General features: G+C 36.7%; 1 protein-coding gene across 6 annotated transcripts in view; it reads right to left on the minus strand.

The window, feature by feature from the left end:
* ANKS1A (ankyrin repeat and sterile alpha motif domain containing 1A) overlaps nucleotides 1–22,409 on the minus strand; it is a 210,285-nt gene extending 187,876 nt beyond the window's left edge. For 4 of the 6 annotated variants that reach the window (XM_074311203.1, XM_074311202.1, XM_074311199.1 and 1 more), the window contains exon 1: nucleotides 22,024–22,407. In XM_074311203.1, the coding sequence (XP_074167304.1) occupies nucleotides 22,024–22,226 (203 nt within the window). In that variant the 5' untranslated portion in view covers nucleotides 22,227–22,407. Of the gene's footprint in view, nucleotides 1–22,023 lie in introns of all 6 variants that reach the window. The other 2 variants (XM_074311204.1, XM_074311201.1) reach the window with 1 other exon arrangement.
* Nucleotides 22,410–22,771: the final 362 nt, after the last annotated feature.

A 22,771-nucleotide genomic window follows, 5' to 3' on the forward strand; every position in this document is an offset into this window, starting at 1 on the left:
TTGATTCCTTCTACACAGAGAAAGAGCGGGTATCCAACCCCGAGAAAGTTAACAGCAGAGAGGCAGCAGATAACACTCGAAAGGGGAATGATACCTGCCTCCCATCACATAACTCTCTCCTAGAAGAGACTATTAAAAAGTTAAGAGAGTTTGAAGGAAAATGGGAAAAGGAAAGAGACGCTTTGATAGAGAATAACAATGTCCTGAAATTTGAGTTGGAAAAATAAAGAATTCACAGAAGATGCAGGGAAACAAAATTTGTGAATTAGAAAAGGTTAAAAAAAATCATAGGAAAGTAGGATTTCTGAATTGGAAAAGATAAAAAAGTCTCAAGAAAGTAGGATTTCTGAATTGAAAAAAGAAAATAATTCTCTAAAAAAAATTAGGGAAATGGAAAAGGAAAGAGAAAAATCAAATTGTTAGTCAAAAATGAAAAGGGAGAACTTTCCACCATTGAAGAAGAAATTAGAGCAATTAGCAGTTACTTTGCCCAAATTTATACCAATAAATTTGATAAAGTAAGTGAAATGGATGAGTACCTTCAAAACCTTATAGGCTTCCCACATTAACAGAGGAGGAAGTAATAGTCCCACTTTAGAAAAAGAAATAGAACAAGCTACTAATCAACTCCCAAATAGAGGTTATGAAAGATTTTTTTTTTTTTTTGCTTTATATTTTTCTTACCATTCCTATTCATTCTCTTGGTTTATATCAGGTCCCGCCTTAAGGATTGGCTATTTTGTTTTTGTCTTTGAATAGCAAGTATACTTTACACATAATAATAGGTACTTAAATGCTTGTTTAATGAATGAATAAAAGAGGTTTTCTATTAAGCCATTCTAAGACCAAATTATAAAATAAAAAATTATTGGGCAAATGTAGTCTTTATTTAAATGGTAGCTGGGATAACAACTCCATTTCTCTACTTTTTCAACACTTAACAATTAAAGTGTCTTGGTGGTAGTATTTTCCCCCACTAGAATAAAATATTTTACTTGAAAAATAATCAACAGAGATTTAAATTTTCCAGGATACCAACCTTGAATTATATCTGGGACCTGGCAAAAATTACAAAAAGCTGAATGTACTACAAGAAAAATCAAAATTCTTACTTATAAAATAATATAACATTCTTTATATATACAGAAACATATTAAAAATCTCCTCTTTCTATTTCCTTAGAAAGAAATATTCCTTTCTCTAGCCTTAAAACTATCCAGACTATTCCCTGTTTGAACAAAAGACCTTCATTAGGGAGAAAAAAAAAAAAAGGCATTAATGAGATAGAAGCCAAATCTTGTTAAAAAAAATCACTACCGAGACCAAAGAAAATACCCTCTTTTTCACTATGAGAAAATGCCTAACTCTATTATACAAAAAAGAGACTCTTCAAAATACTAGTGGTAATAGTCTTATTAAAGATTGAGTAATAATTGTTAGTGATGATAAATTTTGAATTATTAATCCCAAACTATATTTTAACATATTGTGACTTTTTCCTTGTTTAAAATTCCTACAAATGCTATCTCAAATCATCTTGAGTTAAAGAAACATGCCTGAGTTCATGGACTTTTTTTTCTCTCTAAAGTAGGAATGCCTGAATTTAAAATGGTATTAAATAAAATTGTTTCTGGCACACTTGTGCCTAAAACACTGAATACAGCATTACTATTTTCTATTTGACATATATTAGATTATATCAATCATTAAATCAACAAACATTATTAAATGCCGATTAAGGAAGCAATGGATGGAACACTGGGCCTGGAGTCAGAAAAACTGGGGGGGGAGGGGAACGGGTGTCAAATCCAATCTCAGATACTATGTGACTTTGGGCAAATCATAATCCTCAGTTTTCTTATCTGTAAAATGAGGATAATAACAGCCATGATTCTTATGAGGATCAAATAAATGTAAAGTACTCAGCAAAGTGCCTGGCACATAGCAATATATAAATGTTAGCTATCACCATCATCATCATCATCTTTATGCCAGGTATTATTATTATAAGTAATGAGGGTACAAAAAGAGGCAAAAGACAATACCTGTTTTCAAGGAGCTTATAATTCAATAAAGACAACAACATGCAAATCAATACAAAGCAAGCTAAATAAACAGGATAGACAGGAACAAATTAGCAGAGGAAAGTATTTATTTACTCAGGTAGTACCATCAACTGAATAAAAAATAATTCCATAAAAAAGTCCTCATAATTTAAAATATAGAAATATAGAAAAAAAATATAGAATTAAAATATAGAAAACATAGAAAATTTAAAATATATCTAGATACTTATTATACATCAACTTCACCTTTCAGGATGGAGGGATGGCTAGTGAGAGGGGCAGTGATATCATCAGCACCTCCCCCCCAGCAACCACCTCCTACTATGACTAGATTGCAAAAGGTACTACTTAAAGCCACAGAAGGGCAGAATATAGTTGATTTGAAAAGAGTAATGTATCCAGTGATTCAATAGTTTAACTCTTTAGGTCAAGAAAGTAGAAGATACACTCCTTTTAATATAGAAATCCTCAAAGACCTGAAAAAGGCTTGCTCTCTTTATGGGGCTACATCAGCTTATGTTAAGATGTTATGACAGAATTTGGCTTATGAAGCAACAACATGCTTAGCACCTGGACAAAACTTGTTGTGGCTTTCTGAATATAGTGAGCTCTGTAGGATACAAGCCCAACAAAATAGGCATAGTGGAGTTATGTAAAGGGCTAGAACTGAGCAAATGAACTTGGATAATGGAGCATATGAGACTAATTGCCAATTGGACAGTTCTCTATTAACATGATTGAAGGTTGACCCTCCCCAGCTGTTCTGTGCTGACTTGATTGGTGGGACAAAAAGGGGGAAGTGATGTGTGTGGGTGAAGAAGGAGGAGGAAATTGCGGCATTCTCTCATGGTGGTTGAGAGAGGAAGGTGGTGTGGAGATTACTAGATCTAATCCCCTGACAGCAAGCTCAAGAGATCAAGAATAAAGACTTTTGATTAGCCTGACTCCAGCTAATTTCTGGGAAGACAGAGGTCTAGCATTTGGCGTCCAACGTAGGCCAGGCACCCTACCTCAACTGAAGTCCTCCGGTGACCAGAAGATTAGGTGAGTATTCTAATAGACAAATAAGGAACTCACCTTGTTAAGGGCTAAACCAGCAATCTCTTATAACTGAAATGGGGCAGATGTTAGCTAAAGACATTCCCTCGACCTCAGCCGACCCTGCTCCAACCCCAGCTCCAGCCCCACCCTGGAATGGTGCTATAGAGAGTATAATTAAGATAAGTAATTACATTACTTGTAACCTGGCTACAGATTGATAAACTCTTGGGCACATTAAAACGCACATCCCCTTGGTTCTTAGAGGAAGAAAAACTAAATATAGATAACTGGAAGCTAGTGGGACTTCAACTGAAAGAATTTTACACAAAAAATGGGCCTTGTTCAATTTCCCCAGAGGTATTTTACAACAAGGGTGAGACCTTCATAAAAACTATACAAGGACCAAATGAACCCTTTGCTGATTTTGTGGCATGTTTGCAGACAGCTGTCATACAGACTAATGGTGAAAATGAAGTAATAGACACTTTGGTAAGGCAACTTGCTAGAGACAATGTCAATGAGGTTTGTAGAAGGATTATACTAGGACTAAATAGGGATGCTCCTTTAGAGGAGATCATAAGATGCTGTGCCACAGTGGCACAAATACCTTTTATAGCCAGGCTATGGTGCAGACTTCCCAAGATCCCAACATAGGAAGACAGGGTCCCTTTTGGCAAGGGACTTCCAGAGAGACTCGTCAATGCTTTCAATGTGGTAAAGTAGGCCATCTGAAAGCTCAATGTTGGCATAGAGACAGAGTGAGAAAACAGGGTGGGAGAACTAGACCCAATACCCCATGTCCAAAATGCAACAGAGGACTCCATTGGGCATCAGAGTGTAGACTGATTCAGGGAACTGGGATGAGGGGCCCAACTCCAGGCTCCCAGGCAAAAAACACTTGGGGCATGATGACAGCCGATGCCACACCCAGAGAGTGCCTACAAACCCAATACCCAGACATGACCAATCAGCCAGGAAGCCATCTGATGGGAGAAAGGGATTACACAATCAGTCAGTCAGGAAGCAACATGATGGGAGAAAGGGACTATAATTAGGGAGGATAGAGTTGTATGTAGTTGGGACAACTGAGATACCCCCTGAAGAAGTGAAATCTGTTCCTCTCCAGCCTATGGATCGCTTGCCTGCAGGCACAGTAGACTTGACCATTTCGCCTCCTGAGAATATTTACAAAAGAGTGTCCATCCATACACTGATATGGGAAACTGGATAACGTGTAGATAATATCCCAGTCACTTACACAGGTAGACAATGTGTGACTTATCAACCAGAGGAAGTAGTAGCATCAGGTTTATTGATAATAAACCCCTAATAAGCAATCTGGTGGCATTCACCCACAGTCTGACTCCAAGGAGCAAAACCCAGGAATATACTGGACAGCAGCTGTGACAACTGACCGACCTATGCTCACCATCTATATAAATAGCATACCATTAAAAGGACTGGTGGACACAGGTGCAGACCGTACAGTCATTAGAGGTGCCAACTGGCCCAGTCACTGGCCAAAGAATAAGGCAGACACCTACATGTTTGGGGTAGGTGGATCAATAGCAGCTGAAGGTAGTGCTACCCCTTTGAGATGGATATTTGAAGGTTAAACAGGAGTTTTTACTCCTTTTATACTTGAAAAAATCCCCATCAATCTGTGGGGAAGAGACATTTTATAACAATTAGGGTTAAAAATGAGTACTTTGGGTTTTTAGGCAGGGCTGCTGTTAAAGGCCTGCCAACACTTTAACCTGTTCCTATCCAATGGATAACTGATACACCAGTGTGGATAGAACAGTGGCCCTTAGGTAACGATAAAATTCAGGCCTTATTAGACATAGTACAGGAACAACTTGACCAAGGGCACTTACAATCTTCTCTAAGTCCTTGGAATTCCCCAGTATTTGTTGTAAAAAAGAAATCTGGAAAATGGAGAATGTTGACTGATTTAAGAAAGGTAAATGAACAGATGGAAACTATGGGAACTCTTCAACCTGGACTTCCATCTCCTACTCAGTTGCCTAGAGAATGGCTTCTGTGGGTTATAGACATTAAGGATTGTTTCTATTCTATCCCTCTAGATAAGGAGGATATGAAAAGATTTGCCTTTTCAGTGCCCAGCGTTAACTTAGCTGAGCCTTATAAAAGGTATGAATGGGCAGTTTTGCCACAGGGAATGAAAAACAGCCCTACTATGTACCAAATGTATGTTTACTCCAGTAAGAAAAGCATTTCCAAAAGTAATGTTATTACATTACATGGATGATATATTGGGATGTTCACCTGAGGAACAAATGTTAGAAGCATGTCTACAAAAAACCATGGAAACACTAAGGAACTACAAATTGCACATAGTTCCAGAAAAAATTCAAAGACATGCTCCTTTTCAATATTTAGGATATGAAGTATACCCTAAGGTGCTTACAGTACAAAAACTCTCCTTAAGAAAGAGAAGCTAAACACCTTAAATGACTTCCAGAAAATGATAGGAGATATCCTAGAATGTGTCCCGTGCTAGGCTTGACTACCTGTCAACTGCAACCATTATATGGCCTTTTTAAGGGGAGACAGTGCTTTAAATTCACCACGCTAGCTTACAAAAGAAGCTCAAGAGGCTTTGAGACAAGTTGAACTGGCTTTATCCAATGTGGCTGAAAGAGTCACTCAAAAACCCTTGGAAATATCAGTTTTTGCTACACAAGAGGCACCCACAGCAGTCCTTCATCAAGGAGACAGTGTGACATATATATTATACCTAGGATATACTATAACATATTTAATATATATGGGAATGCCTGCCATCTAGGGGAGGGGGTGGAGGGAAGGAGGGGAAAAATTCGGAACAGAAGGGAGTACAAGGGATAATGTTGTAAAAAATTACCTATGCATATGTACTGTCAAAAAATATTATAACTATAAAATTAATTTTAAAAAAGTATAAATTAAAAAAAAAAAAAAAAAAGAAAACAGTGTGATAGAGTGGGTGAACCTCCCACCACAACCAGAACAAAGCCTTATTCCTTACCCAGTGCTTGTGGCTAGAATTTTATTAAAGGCCACTAAGCGTGCAGTACAATTATCTGGGATAAGAACTGACAAGATTATATATCTTTTATACTAATGCACAAGTTAATGTGTGCTGTGAAACCATCCCAGAGTGGCAAATTTTACTAGCCATGGCTCCAAATTTTACAGATGGGTCTCCATTAAAGATAACCAGACTATTACATAATTGGCGATGGATTCTTGAAGAAAAGGTTTCTGAAGTTCCTCTTAAAGTTCCTCAACTATCTTTACAGTTGCATCCAAATATAATATTTGTGCTGTATACTCTCATGACTTAACTATAAAGAGAGTAATCAGAACTCCTTTTCAGTCCACTCAACAGAATGAATTGTATGCAATCATTCTAGCTCTTGCTTATTATCCGGGAGACATAAATATAATATCTGATTCAGCCTATTCAGTAGGTGTGGAACAAAGAATTGCCACAGCCCAAATAAAATTTGTAGCCTCCAATATAGATCAGCTCTTTAAGGAACTTCAAGAGCAAGTGTGAAAGCATCCAGGTAAGATTTATATTTTGCATGTCCACTCCCATAGTGGACTTCCAGGTGCTATTTTTGATGGTAATTCAAAGGCAGAGAGCCTTCTAACCATGTTGGCCAATACTCCTTTATTTCAAGAAGCACAAGAATCTCATTCTAAATATCATCAGGCTGCCCGAGCTTTATGTTTACAATTTGGAGTAACAAGAGAGGAAGCTAGGAGCATATTAAAAGTCTATACAGCTTACCTTCCTTTCCACGCTCCTACACTCCCTCCAGGGAAGAACCCTCGTGGTTTGAGACCTAATGAAATTTGACAAATGAATGTGACCCATTATAAATCTTTTGGTCGTCTTTTGTGATAGACAGTTTTTTAGGATTCACTTTTGCAATATCAGCAGCAAAAAAGACAGCCCAAGTGGTCACTGAATTCCTTATACAAGCATTTGCAATTATGGATGTGCCACAAGCAATAAAAACAGACAATGGACTTGTATATACTTCTAAACATTTTGCACATTTTTGTGCACAGTATAAGATTTTACACACTACTGGCATATCCTCAAGGACAGGCAATAATAGAGAGGAGAAACAGAGACATTAAGATGCTCCTCCAAAAAAAAGATAGGGGGAGCCACAGGTAACCCTAGAGAACTTCTAAATCTAACTCTTTATACTATTAACTTCTTGATTTTTGACAAAGATGCACTGGCTCCAGCAGACAGGTTTTATAACCCACTGGAAGGGCAGTGTTCAGTGTGAGCAGCTCCACTATCTTTAGATAATTGCTAGGTGATGTGGAGAGACCCAGAAAGTGGTGAATGGAAGGGATCAGATAGGTTAACTGCTTGGGGGAGGGGAGATGGAGAAAGAATCAAGATGGGTGCCAACGAGCCATATTCGCCTTGTCCATCAGAGAGAGACGCAGCAGACCCTTGAAATGAAGGAGAAGACCCAAGAAACATTGGGTGATTCCATTGCTGACTGTGCCCATCACTGAAAGACCATGGCAGTTATGGCATTTGACTCATGGACATCAAGAATTGTTGGACTTCAAAATGCTCAGGAATCATTGGAATCCCTGAGACATGAAAAGATTGTTGTAGGACTTCAAAGCCCTCAGGAATTGGATTCTCTGAGACATGATAAAACTGTTGTTGGACTTCAAAACCCTCAGGAATCATTGGATTCTCTGAGACATGATAAGATTATTGTAGGACATCTAAATCCTGAGGAATCACTGGATTTTCTGAGAAATGATAAAATTGTTGCAGGATTTCAAAAAAACCTTGCAGGGATCATTGGATTCCCTGACATGTGAAGCAATGGACAACAGATTGGTTTTGGACTATCTCTTGGCTGCTGAAGAAGGTATATGTGTGACTGATGTTTACATATCCTTCTTCTAGGACTTCTGGAAATCTTTTACAACACAATGTTGATTTATATTGTTTGTTATATCACTACTTGCATGTACAATTCATGTTTATTACACTACATTGAGCCTGCTCTGCCTGTGGGGAGAGCCAACACTAAGAGCATGTGCGTTATTGCTATGTGCTTGTGTAATACCTCCCATGCTGATGTGTTTGTGCATATCTGTTTCTAATAAGATCCTTCAGCCCAGAAACCCGCTAGCAATTCCCACTTCCCTTTAGTGCTTTTCATCTCCCTTCCTGAGATGTTAGGGAGGGTGTGGCCTTTTTAGTGCTTTCCTTCCTGAGAAGTGGGGGAGGGGGTGTGACACCTCCTTTTTGGGGTTCTCACCTTACCTCAGGGATGGCATGACCACCTATGTTCTAAAACAAAAGAAAGCGGGAGATGTAAAGGGCTAAAACTCTTGAGTCAATGTACTGAGATCAAATAATGGAGCACTTGAGACTAATTATTGATTTTATATATATAGATATAAAAATTATTGATTATATTCTATAAGAATATGCTTCGAAAATGGCTCTTCCCATTATCCTATGCTGACCCAATCGTTTGGCATATACAGAGAATTATGGGAGGGACTAGGAGGTGGAAGGAGACTAGCCAGGGTCACTTCTGCGAGAGAAACGAGGCGGTGAGGTCAAAGAGATCCTACATGTCCACTCTCTTCACTTCTACCGCTAAAGACCTAGAATAAAGACTTTTGCTTATCCTGACTTTGGCTGATTATCCAGGTATCCAGGGTACTAACATGGTCGCCACACCTTAGTTCTAAAATATACAGTGAACTGACTCAAATTTATAAGAATTCAATCTATTCTCTGATTGATAAATGGTCAAAGGATATGAACAGGCAGATGAAGAAATTACAACTATTTCTAGTCACATGAAAAGATGCTCTAAATCACTATTGATTAGAGAAATGCAAATTAAGACAACTCTGAGATACCACTACACACCTCTCAGATTGGCTAAGATGACAGGAAAAAAATAACAACAAATGTTAGGATGTGGGAAAACTGGGACCCTGATACATTTTTGGTAGAACTGTAATTCTACAGAGAGCAATTTGGAACCATGCATACCCTTTGATCCAGCAGTATTGCTACGGGCCAGTATCCCAAAGGGATCTTAAAGGAGTGAAAGGGAGCCACATGTGCAAAATATGTTTGTGGCAGCCCTCTTTGTAGTGGCCAGAAACTGGAAACTGAGCAGTTGCCCACATCAGTTGAAGAATGGCTAGATAAGTTATAGAATATGAATGTTATAGAATATTATTGTTCTGTAAGAAACGATGAGCAGGATGATTTCAGAGTGACCTGGAGAAACTTACATGAACAGATGCTAAGTGAAATGAGCAGAACCAAGAGATCATTGTACACAGCAACAAGAAGATTATACAATGATCAATTCTGATGGACATGGCTCTTTTCAACAAGATGACTCAGGTCTGTTTCAATGATCCTGTGATGAAGAGTGCCATTTATACCCAGAGAGAGGACTATGGGAACTGAGGGTGGATCACAACATAGCATTTTTACTCTTTTTGTTGTGGTTTGCTTGAATTTTATTCTCTCTCTCTCTCTCTCTCTCTCTCTCTCTCTCTCTCTCTCTCTCTCTCTCTCTCTCTCTTTACTTTTTGTTCTGATTTCTCTCATGCAGCAAGATAATTGTATAAACATGTATGCTTATATTGGATTTAACATATATTTTTACCATGTTTAACATATATTGGATTACATACCATCTGTGGAGGAAGGTGGAAGGAAGAGGGGAAAAACTGGAACAAAAGGTTTTTCAAGGGTCAGTATTGAAAAAATTATCCTTGCATATGTTTTGAAAATAAAAAAACTTCAATTAAAAAAAGATAATGAAAAATAAATAAACGAATGAATGAATAACAACAGTGCATGAAAATAAAAAAGTTAAGACCTCAAGGAGTTTATATTTTAATAGGATAAAAAAATTTCCATTTGGAAAATTATAGAATGGAGCTAAAGGACAATGCCACAGCCTTTCCAAGAACAACAAAAGAGCAAAAGCAGTGGACATTATAAAAGAAAGCAAAGTACAAACAAAAAGTATAATTTTTTTTTTAATTTTCATTTTTTACTCCCTCTATTCCTTTCCCATCCATTGAGAAAGCAAAAAAACAAACTATCCATTATACATTTGAGGTCATGGAAAATAAATGTTTTGAAAATAAAAAGCAACAATAATAATAATAATAAACTATAGATCATTATAATGATCAGAATAGCTAAGTCTTTCATAGTTAATAATGGTTACAATATTGCTATTATTGTGCATAATGTTTTAGTCCTGATAACTTCATTTTGCAAGATTCACAAATATTTCCAAATAACTTCTGTAAATAGGTAGCTCTCATGAGATTATATCTCCGATGTAAATAGTCACTCTTCCTGCACCATTTTCTCTGCACCCTTTATTTTATTTTATTATTATAGCTTTTTATTTACAAGATATATGCATGGGTAATTTTTCAGCATTGACCCTTGCAAAACCTTCTGTTCCAACTTTTCCCCTCCTTCCCCCACTCCCTCCTCTAGATGGCAGGTAGACTAATACATGTTAAATATGTTAAAGTATATGTTAAATACAATATATGTATACGTATCCATATGGTTATTTTGCCTCTGCACCCTTTATAAAGTGCTTTAAAAAAAAATTGTTTTCTAAAATAAACAAATTTGATGTGCATGTCAATTAAGAATATGGGCCCATATAATGTAATTTTCAGAAACGATGTTAAACATACTAAGGTTCATTGTGGTATCACTATAAACTATCACAAGATTAGAGTCACAGATTTAAAACCAGAAAAGAACTTAGAGATCATGCATTTGAACACCTATCATATATATTTAGAAAAAAATGAGTGACATGCCCATGACAATTAATGTCAGAAGTAGGATTTGAATCCATCTTTCTGACTTGCTGTTTTATCTTTGATAGAGAAATACCCACAATAAGATCCACTTGGTGCAAAAAAGAAAGCTGGGTCTACATCCAGGATTTTCTCAGTGTCGCTGGGTTTATGTATAAATTAACCTATGAATTTGTTTTCTATACACCAAATAAAAATAGATTTGAATTTTGTTTTTTTTTTTGTAAGCTAATCTTAACACATATTTATTGTGTATATATCAGGAAGAATAAGTTTGAGGGAAGATTATTTTAGGGGGAGGAATATTGATATTTGTTTTTTGGTCAAGGATGCAACTTTTACTGGGATTGTAACCATAACTACTCCTAAACAAGTCAACATGCTGAAGCTAACTGGACACAAATAAAATTCTTTAGACTACTGTATTGTTTCAGTTTCCTACTTCCAAGTTTATAATTAAAGTGAAAAAAATTCTAAATTTTAGTTATAGTATTTAACAAAGAGAAAACCATAATGTACACACTATGGGGGTTTACTTTTATAAAAGTAAAACACCTATTCTATTTAATATTAGATGCATATTTTTACATATAAAATAACTAAAAAATAGTCATTTCCATTAACACTTAAAAAAAAAAAGGAAACAAAGCCTATTTTTAAGACCAAAAACCTAAAACAGATGCAAAATGAAGAAAAATAACTATCAATTCAGCAAAATTATACCAAAATATTTTAATAAGTTCTCCAAAACATTTTAGCAGTGTTAAGTAGAAGATCCAAGATAATGCATGCATAGTATGCATAACTGACTTTGCAGTCTTTAAAGGCAGGAAATGTTAAACTTAAAAAGCTCACAAATGCTATTCATATCAGTTTCCAGGATAAATTGCATGTGCTATTCTTATTCAAGATATTAAATATATTTGCACAAAAAAATACCTCTCCAAAAGAATCTAGCTTAACAATTCTTCTATAACTTACCTGATATTTACTTTTCTGTTCATACATTATAGGCCTGTCCCATTACCACCTCAACAGAATTCATGAAAAGCTGAAGCAAAAGGGGTTTGGATTTTTTTTTTTAATTTTTAAAGTTTTTTATTTTCAAAACATTAAGCATAGAAAATTTTCAACATTCACCTTTGCAAAACCTTGTGTTCCAAATGTTTTTCTCCCTCTCTTCCCCCACTTCCTCCCCTAGATGGCAAGTAATCCAACATATGTTAAACATTTACAATTCTCTTATACATACTTCCAAAATTATCATGCAAGAGTTTTTAAAACAAAAACTATTTCCATTAATTTTTATTCATTGATCAAGGCACTATAGGAAAAATGGAAAAGAAACATACACACAGCGGGTCAGGTTCAGAAATAAATGTCACTCAACAATAAAACAGAAGGGAAAGGGAAAAAGTGGGAAAGAGAATTATAATCCAAATTCTAAGATGTATAAAAATATTTTTAGCTCTTTCTATAATGGCAACAAATGAAAATCTGAAACGTCTACAAATTATGGAATGGATAAGCAAGTTGGAGCATATGGATTTGATAGAATACAATTGCTTTAAGCTCTTATCAATGTAATTGCCAGTATTGTAGAGGCCAAATACTAATCAAAACAATGAGAGTTAAAGAATGGCAAAGGAAATTAATAGGTTGGAACAAGGAGTACAAAATCTTAACCAAGCAACAAACTTTTAGAAAATTAGAATGGACCATGAAATATAAAGAATTATAAAAATAGTGTCAAAAGACTGAAAAAAAAATAGATAAATAGTCTATGCAAATAATAACTGACTTAGAAAATAAAACAAGGAGAAAACATGTAAGGATCATTGGACTACCTGTTATGACAAAAAAAAAAAAAAAAGCCTAAAGATTTCATATATATAATATGTATTTTTTTTTTATTCACCAGATCTCTCAGAGAGGGCAAAATGAATAGGAAAAAAAAAAAAAATCCACTGGTCACTATCCAAAAGAATCTGCAAAATGAAAATTCCAAGGGAACATTATAGCCAAATCCTAAGCTTCTTGGTCAAATAAAAAAGAAATACTACAAACATCCAAAACGAATTCAAGTACTTGAGGAATCATAGTCGGATTCACATAGAACTTAACAGTCACACTATTAAACAGCAGAGAGCTTAGAAGATGCATTCCAAAAGCAAAAGGATGTTTGGAGCCAAGAATAACATACCTAGCAAAAAATAAGCTTAATTCTACAAGGGGAAAAAAAAAAACAACAAAACAGACCTTTAATGAAATAGAAAGACTCACAAACATTACTGATAAAAAGGACAAAGTATAAACTTTTAAGTTCAAACACTGTCAAGAGAGATATAAAAAGGTAAACATGAGTGAAAGAGCATAAGAAATTAAAAAGAGAATAATTTGTTTATATTCAAATATGGGGAAATGGTAAACATCCCCTCTAAACTTTACTATCATCAGAGTAAATAAAGGGGCCCAATTAGAAGGAGTAGGAGTTATCTTATGTATTCATGGTCATAAGAAAAGGAATATTCAGGACCTGTGAGAGGGAGAAAGGAAAATTAGAGAAATTATTCCACATAATGAGGTACACAAATAGATATCTAAATAAAAAGAACATAGAAGGGAGCTGCTGACATTTGAACCTCAATCTCATGTGAACTAGTCAAAGAAAGGAAGAACAAAAAAAGTGATCGATAAGTTCAAATATATTTATAGCAACTTTTTGTAATGGCAAAGACCTTTAAGGAAACTGAAGGGCTGCTCATCAAATGGGGAATGGCTGAACAAGTTATGGAATATGATCGTGATAGGACACTTGTGTTATAAGAAATGACAAACTAGGATGGTTGCAGAAAAACTAGCAAGACTTATATGAACTGATACAAAGTGCAGTAAGCAGTACAGGAGAACATTATTGTACACATTAACAGCAATGTTATGATGATCTCTAATCAAGACGATGATCCAAGACAATCCCAAAGGACCCATAATGAAAAATACTATCCACCTGCAAAAAGAGAGAACTGAGTTTTCAAACTGAAGTGTAATTTTTTCTCTTTTCCTTATTTTTCTTGCCTTTTTTTGTTTTGCAACATAGCTAATTTAGAACTGTGTTTTCATATCACATTGCTTGTCTTCTCAATAGATGAGATAGACAGAGGAGGAACAGAGAGAATTCAGAACTCAGAAAAAATTAATAAATATTAAAAATAAATGATAAATTTATCCCTTCATATGAGGGCAGTAAATGGAGAAAAAAAAGGGGAAATTGGAATTGTGATGTCAGCACTCAATTCATTAAGAAAGTAGGGTGAGCATCCTGAAGGGTTGGCAGATAATAGCTATCAGAATCTGGTTTGAATGATAAATATGGATTGCATAAATCTCAAAGGAAAATTGCTACAAGATGAAGGTAAAGAGAAAATCTGAAATTAGTAAATTCTCCTACCATAACCAGAGGGGAAAGGAAAAAGAAAAGTCTGAAAATGAGGGCAGTACAACATAATGCAGATTCCTTCAGAAATATTTGCATCTCTGGCACATTTGTTTCTGTTTCTGATTGGTATTCTCCTTTATAAATATCAAAGTCAAAAATAAATTCTCATAAGTCACATTTAGTTCTTATAATCTGAATTCTTTATTTAAGAAATGCCCTACCAGCCAAAACAAAGGAAGAAAATTATAGACCACACAAATGCAAAAATCTTAATAAAAAATTAGCAAAGAGATTACAACAACTTATAACCAAGATAATACACCATATAACCAAGTAGGATTATACCAGGAATGCAGGACTAGTTCAACATCAAAAAACTATTAGTATAATTGACTATATCAATAACCAAACTAACTGAAAGCATATGATTACATCAGTTGATCAGGAAAAAGCATTTGACAAAAGCCAACACCCATTTCAATTAAAAACGCTAGAGAGCATAGGAATAAATGGAGTATTCCTTAAAATGATAAGTTATATCTATTTAAAACCATCATCTAAAACAATCATATGTAATGGGGATAAACTAAAAGCATTCCCAATAAGATCAGGGTAAAACAAGGTTGTCCACTATCACCATTACTACTTAATATAGTATCAGAAATGTTAGCTTTAGCAATAAGAGAAAAAAAAGAAATTGAAGGAATTAGAATAGGTAATGAGGAAACAAAATTATCACTCTTCACAAATAATATAATGATATGCTTAGAGAATGCTAGAGAAAAAACTAAAAAATTACTAGAAACAACTAACAAGTTTAGCATAAATCATCATTTTTATATGTTATCAACAAAGTCCAGCAGCAAGAGATACATTTCAACAAAATGCACCTGGAAGAACAAACAGTCAAGAATTTCAAGAAGGAAAAAAAAAACAAAAACAAGGTGGCCCAGCTATACCAGACCTCAACCTATATTATAAAGTAGTGGTCAGCAAAACCATTTGGTACTGGCTAAGAAATAGAACAGCTGATCAGTGGAACAAGTTAGGTTCACAATACACAATAGTTAATGACTATAGTAATCTAGTGTTTGATAAACCCAGAGACTCCATCTTCTAGGATAATAACTCACTATTTGACAAAAATTGTTGGGAAAATTGGAAAATAGTATGACAGAAACCAGGTACTGACCAACATCTAACATCCGACAGCAAGATAAGGTAGAAATGAGCTCATGATTTAGACTTAAAAGGTGATACTATAAACAAATTAGGAGAAGGAATAATCTACCTCTCAGATCTGTGGAGAAAGAAGGAATTTATGGCCAAAGAAGAACTAGAGAACATTATAAAATACAAAATGGATAATTTTCATTATATTAAATCAAAAAGGTTTTATACAAATAAAACCAATGCAGCCAAGATTAGAAAGGAAACAGGAAGCTGAGGGAAATAATTTATATCCAATGTTTCTGATCAAGGTCTCATTTTTAAATTATACAGAAAACAGACTAAAATTTACATAAATATAAGCAATCCCCCAATTTATAAATGGTCAAAGTGATAGGAACAGATAATTTTCAGATTAAGAAATTAAAACCATTTCTTAGTCATATGAAAATGTGCTCTAAATCACTACAGATCAGTGAAATGCAATTCTGAGGTACCACTACATACCTCTCACATTGGCCAAGATGACAAGAAAAGATAATGATGGAGGGGATGTGGGAAAACTGGAACACTAATACATTGTTGGTGGAGTTGTGAAATAATCCAATCATTCTGGGGAACCATTTGGAACAATGCCCAAAGGGCTATCAAACTGTGCATACCCTTTGATGCAGCAGTTTCTCTACTGGGTCTGCATCCCAAAGAGTTCATAAAAAAAGGTTAAAGAATCCACATGTGTAAAAATGTTTGTTACGTCCTTTTTAAAGTAGCAAGGAATTGATGTCCATCAATTAGAGAATGGCTGAATAAGTTTAGGTATGGAATGTTATGGATGTAATATTATTGGGTTCATGATTTAGACATAAAAAATGAGATTATAAATAAATTAGAAGAACATAGGATAATTTACCTCTCAGACCTGTGGAGGAGGAAGGAATTTGTGACCAAAGAACTAGAGATCATTATTCATCACAAAATAGAAATTTTGATTGTATTAAATTTAAAAGGTTTTGTACAAACAAAACTAATGCAGACAAGATTAAAAGGAAAGCAATAAATTGGGAAAACATTTTTACATTCAAAGATTCTGATAAAGGCCTCATTTCCAAATATATAGAGAATTAACTCAAATTTATAAGAAATCAAGCCATTTTCCAATTGATAAATGGTCAAAGGATATGAACAGACAATTTTCAGATGAAGAAATTGAAACTATTTCTAGTCATATGAAAAGGTGCTTCAAATCACTATTGATCAGAGAAATGCAAATTAAGACAACTCTGAGATACCACTACACACCCCTAAGATGACAAGAAAAGATAATGTCAAATGATGTAGGGAATGTGGGAAAACTGGGACACTGATACATTGCTGGTGGAATAGTTGATGAACGAATCCAAACATTCTGGAGAGCAATTTAGAACTATGCTCAAACTTAGACAGAATCAGCTACACCCAGAAAGGAACACTGGGAAATGAGTGTGAACTGTTTGCATTCTTGTTTTTCTTCCCAGGTTATTTTTACCTTTTGAATCCAATTCTTCCTGTGCAACAAGAGAACTGTTTGGTTCTCCATACACATAATATATCTAAAATATACTATAACATATTTAACATGTATAAGACTGCCTGCCATCTAGGGAAGGGGGTGGAGAGAGGGAAAGGAAAAGTCAGAACAGAAGTGAGTACAAGGGATAATGTTGTAAAAAAAAATTACCCATGCATATGTACTATCAATAAAAAGTTATAATTTAAAAAAAAAAAAGTTATCAACTGTGCGTACCCTTTGATTCAGCAATGTTACTACTGGGCTTATATCCCAAAGAGATCTTAAAGAAGGGAAAAGGACGCACATTTGCAAAAATGTTTGTAGCAGCCCTTTTTATAATGGCAAGAAACTCAAACTGAGTGGATACCCATCAATTGCAGAATGGCTGAATAAATTGTGGTGTATGAATGTTATGGAATATTATTGTTCTGTAAGAAATGACCAGCAGGAGGATTTCAGAGAGGCCTGGAGAGACTTACATGAACTGATGCTAAGTGAAATGAGTAGAATCAGGAGCACTATACATGACAACAAGAAAACTATATGATAATCAATTCTGATAGACACGGCTCTCTTCAACAATGTGATGATTCAAACCAGTTCCAATTGTTCAGTAATGAAGAGAATCAGCTATATCCAGAGAAAGGACTATGGGAACTGAGTGTGGACCACAACATAGCATTTCTACTCTTTCTGTTATTATTTGCTTGCATTTTTATTTTCCTTCTCAGGTTTTTTTCTTTCTTTCTAGAGCCTATTTTTTAACATATACTTTAACATATATTGGACTATCTGCCATCTAGGGGAGAGGGTGGAGGGAAGGAGGGGAAAAGTTGGAACAAAAGGTTTTGTAAGGGTCCCCATGCATGTTTTGTAAATTAAAAATAAATAAATAAATTACATAGCACAATTAGAATACACACACACACACACACACACACACACACACACAATTTTAAAATGTTCAGGTGGAGGGGCAACTAGGTAGTGCAGTGGATAAACCACCAGCTCTGCAGTCAAGAGGACCTGAGTTCAAATCTAATCTCAGACATTGAACACTTCCTAGCTGTGTGACCCTGGGCAAGTCATTTAATCCTAATTACCTCAGCACAAAAAATTTTTTAAAAAGTGCAGGTGGAGTACTATTGTCAAGATGTGCAAAAGAAGTTAAAGACAGTATTAATGTTACCCTGAAGTTTTCAATAGGGTCTTGAAGCACTGAAATATATAAATAAGGGATTAGATATTGGGAACACAGACTTATAAACCAAATGTCTTCTAAGCATTAATTATTCAAATTCTTATATTTATAGTCACAGATTCCAGCCGGGTCTACTGTATTATTTCAGATAAACAACATTGTATTATTTGTGTATGAAGCAGCACAGCAAAGTAGACAGAAAGCCAAATTCAAAGTTAATAAGCCTTGAGTTCAAACATGGCTTCTTGCTACATACTAGATCAGTGTTGTTAAAATAAAAAACTTACCTTCTCAGAGTCACCAGGTAACTCCTAAAGACAAGGCAGAATAGGTTCCAATTTTATTTAATTTTTTTTTCTTCTTCACTGGGACTTTTTCAACATATACACATGTATTTGTATATCGGTATCTAGAGATAGTTGGATGCTGGGGAGGGCAAAGGAAGGGGGAGTGTAGATAGATGAAATTACAGGTCCCAAAGAAAAAGAACAAAGTTGCAGTTACAGATTGGGGGAAGGGTTATATAAGGGGGCAGTGGAATGTGGGAATCTAGGAATGAAAGAAGATGTAGAAGAAATTATGGAAAAAAAAAAATAAAAGCACAGTTCTTTTGATTATGTGTACATTCAAGTGTTTTGAAAAAGAACACCCTCTAAAAACTTCTACACAAAAGAGAAGTAATCACTGACCTAAGTAATATTTAAGTTCTCATTTGGTAAGAAATCAATACTTTTAATCAGAGATATTTCTAAGGTCATAATTAATGACACACCTGGAATAATTAGCAACTAAGGTATCATCCTGCCTGTCCCCAGGAGCCATGGGAACAAGAGTCTGGAACAACACTTAAGCATCTCTATTATCATATCAACAGAAGAATGAGCAAGTAAACCTAATCTTACACTAGAGGAATGAAGTCAACACCCACTCTCTAATAAGAAAACAAAATGCCTACCACAATAGCACAAAATTAGCTATAATTTCATAGTCTTTTTGTATCACTGGACGCTGAATTTTCATAAAATACCACTAATCAGGTAGTATCATGTATCTCTACTTTAAACTCAGGAAGAGCCTGAAAAATCACTTGACAGGATAAAATACCAGACACTAATATCTTTCTTGAATTAAGCTGCCTAGCATTTCAACTCTACCGCAAAGAGCACAACTCTGTTGGGCTGGCCACATTATTTGAATGCCAAATATAAGCTTACCAAAAAAATATATATATATGAAGAACTCACAAAGAGCAAGCACTCACAAGATGGTCAGAAAAAGGGATAAAAGGATATCCTCCAGGGCTCTCTTAAGAATTTTAGAATGAATGTATTACATAGGAGACACTGGCACAGGGGCACCTAGCATGGTGCTCTCGTCAGAGAAGGTGCTATGCTCTGTGAGCAAAGCAGAAAACTCAAGATGTGCTTGTGTCCGGCTGTGGCAGAACTTGGATTGGTCTGATAAGCCACAGTTGAACACACAGTAACTCAACTCTAACATAGTGACATTATTGTGATCCTCTTTGAGAACGAAGAATAAAAATCAACCAACTAACCAGAAGCTGAAAAATTTAGGAAACTCTGTTACATCTCATATTATTGGTGTCACTGCCAAACACCTCAATAGCTTCATGATTCATTTGGAGTAAAGGTTCACTTATCTTGGACACCTGCTTATCCAACTTTGTATAAATAAATCTTACCTTCCAATCCAATTATGTCTGTCTCTTTAACATCCCTTCCCTCATGTTATCACCAATTGTGGTTGGTGCTGTATCTGACTCTTTATGGCCTCATTTTGGGTTTTATAGGGCTTTCCTTTACTATTTACTATTAATAGCACTTGGAATGCCATAATCTTTCTCCATTATCTATCCAAATCCTACCTATCCATTAAGGTTCTACCTAAGTCCCCATTTACTGTGAGGATTCCCCTGACCATCTCAGCCCAGTACATCTTTTTCTCTTTTGAACATAGCTTATACATACAGTGTGGAAGGCATCAGGGATTGAAAGATCAAATAACAAGAGATTCAAAGAGGCAAGGATGAGGAAGGGAGAGAAGAATACATGCACAAGGTAAAGTATAGAGGCAGGAGATGGAATACCTTGTATGAGAACAGAGAGTAAGCTAGTTTGCCTGGAAAATTAATGTGTGAAAGTGTAATGTGTATTAAGTTTGGAAAGGTAGACTGAAATCAGATTGTAAAGAGCTTTAAATACATGTGGAATTTATTATATAACTAAAGGCAATTGGAAGTCCCCTGGAGTTTTATTTAGTAGCACCTTTTTGTTCTTCACTTGCTCCATTTTAATCTTGTCTCAAAAAGTAGACTGAGAGTGAAATTATATTTTTATATTCCCAAAGTACCTAGTATGATGTAGACACAGAAGGTACTCAATAAATAATTTATTAGATTAAGTGAAACTGGAACATATGAAATAAGCTCAAACAACTAGAACAAAAGGCCTAATGAGGAAACAAAAGTCATTTCTAAATGAACTTCCACTTCTTCAAAACCTCAAAAAAAAAAAAAGGAAAAGAAGCTAAACTATAAAAGAAAGCTGCTGAATCACTATCAAATTCTACACACAATGACAAAGCACATCAAATTGTCTTCTAGTCACCAAAAGAAAATGATTTTTAAACAATTGTTCCAACTATCATATACTTACACTTTAAAACAATCTCAGTGAAAGTTTTCCTTTTTTCTAAACATCTTTCAATTTGTTTCCTTAATAAGTGAGTTCAGGAATTAATCCTTAAATTGTGGTTCAATTTGGGGATTCAAAATGTTTTATGTTTAAAATGAGTTAAAAGAAAAAAATACTGAACTTGTTGATGGATTCAATCTCACAATATGCACATAAGCAAGCAACATAAGCCAAATCATATTGAGCTAAATAAGGAGATAGGCGGTAAGGCCCTCCTCAGAGAACAAAATCCACAAAATTCCCATTGGGAGGAAAAAACAAGAGTCAGCATCTGGGAAGCCAAGGAAGTAGCTTGATAACTGTGACAGCTGATGACCCACAAGTGACACAGAGGAAGCCGTGCCATGAGGTGGGGATGCCACCTGAGCACAACTTCTAGCTCACCAGTGCCATCAAACTGAGACACCTAGTGAGCTTTCACATTATCAGTGCTTTCCAACCTTCTTCTCACAACAGCTCATCCAGGTAAAAATAACGTCATTATCATCACCGGTTTCCCCAAACGGGAAAAGCGAGGCGGGAGACTCGATCCAAATTCGCTGTTACAGGGTTTGGAGCAGAGATTGTCGGTTACATGACAGTTGAGGAAAATGAGTTTCCCCGCCCGAGTAATGAATGAGAAACTTGCCCAAGGTCACAGGGAAATTAAGTGCATCCCGCCTCCACGCACCCACCGGGAACACCTAGGCTGCCACAGCGGGCACGCACGCACGGTGCTCCCGCACCGGACTCGAGCCCGCAGTTCTCAGCCTCCGGCTGGGCTCGGGGGCCGCGGCTCCCCGGAAGGTGTGCGTGGGAGAAGGAGGTTAGAGCACTCCGCCTTCCCCTGGCCTCAGGTACTCCGGCCTCCCCGGTGTTCCCTCTCCCTCCGGCGCGGGGGGTGGGGAAGGAAAGCGGGAAGGAGGAGGCCCGCCGCGCACCACCCCCTTTACCGCAAGGCTCACACCCACCTGAGGAGACTGGAGAGGGGGTGACTGGAGGAGCCCAGGCCGCCGCCGCCGCCTCCTCCGGAGCTGCCTCCAGAGTTGCCGCTAGAGCCAGAGCCGCCGCCGCCGCCAAAGCCCGAAGAGAGTCGCTTCCCGGACAGCAGCTTCTCAACCGCCGGGAGGTGCCCGGTGCGGGCCGCCTCCAGCAACTCCTGCTCCTTCCCCATCCTACTGGGTCCGCCGTCCTCCTCCCCGGACCCCCGGACCCCGCTCCGGGGCCACTGTGGCCGCTCCTGATCCCAAACTTTCTGTCTCCGGGCAACGCACCCCCCCCAACAGGCCGGGGATGCCACCTTTCCCTCCCCCTACCCGTTCCCTCCCCTTCCCCCCACCCCGCCTCCCGAGAACGCGTCACTTCCGGCATCCGGAGTCTCGCGTCACTGCGTCCCTCCCTCTCTCTAATCGAGGACCTTACGGACGTCCCGCCCCTTTTCCTACGAGTGGGAGACGGGTGGCTGGGTCCGCAAGAGGGGCGTGGTTTAGGAGTAAGGACCAGGCGAAATACTTCCCGGACTTATCCCTAGAAATTGCTGCCCTAGGCTGGAGAAGTGGTGTGCTCTTTCTCTCCCTCCTTTGGTCCTGGGAAGCACTCTTGGATATTCTGTTTCTACCTCCTTCCACCTCGGATTTCAAAAACCCAGAAATAAGAAATAGAGTTGGGAGACAAGGGGCTCAAATTGAAATTCTGCCTCTTAGTTCATGTGCCACCTTG

The sequence above is a fragment of the Sminthopsis crassicaudata genome, chromosome 4 (genome assembly GCF_048593235.1).
Source record: "Sminthopsis crassicaudata isolate SCR6 chromosome 4, ASM4859323v1, whole genome shotgun sequence".
NCBI classification, from domain to species: Eukaryota; Metazoa; Chordata; class Mammalia; order Dasyuromorphia; family Dasyuridae; genus Sminthopsis; species Sminthopsis crassicaudata.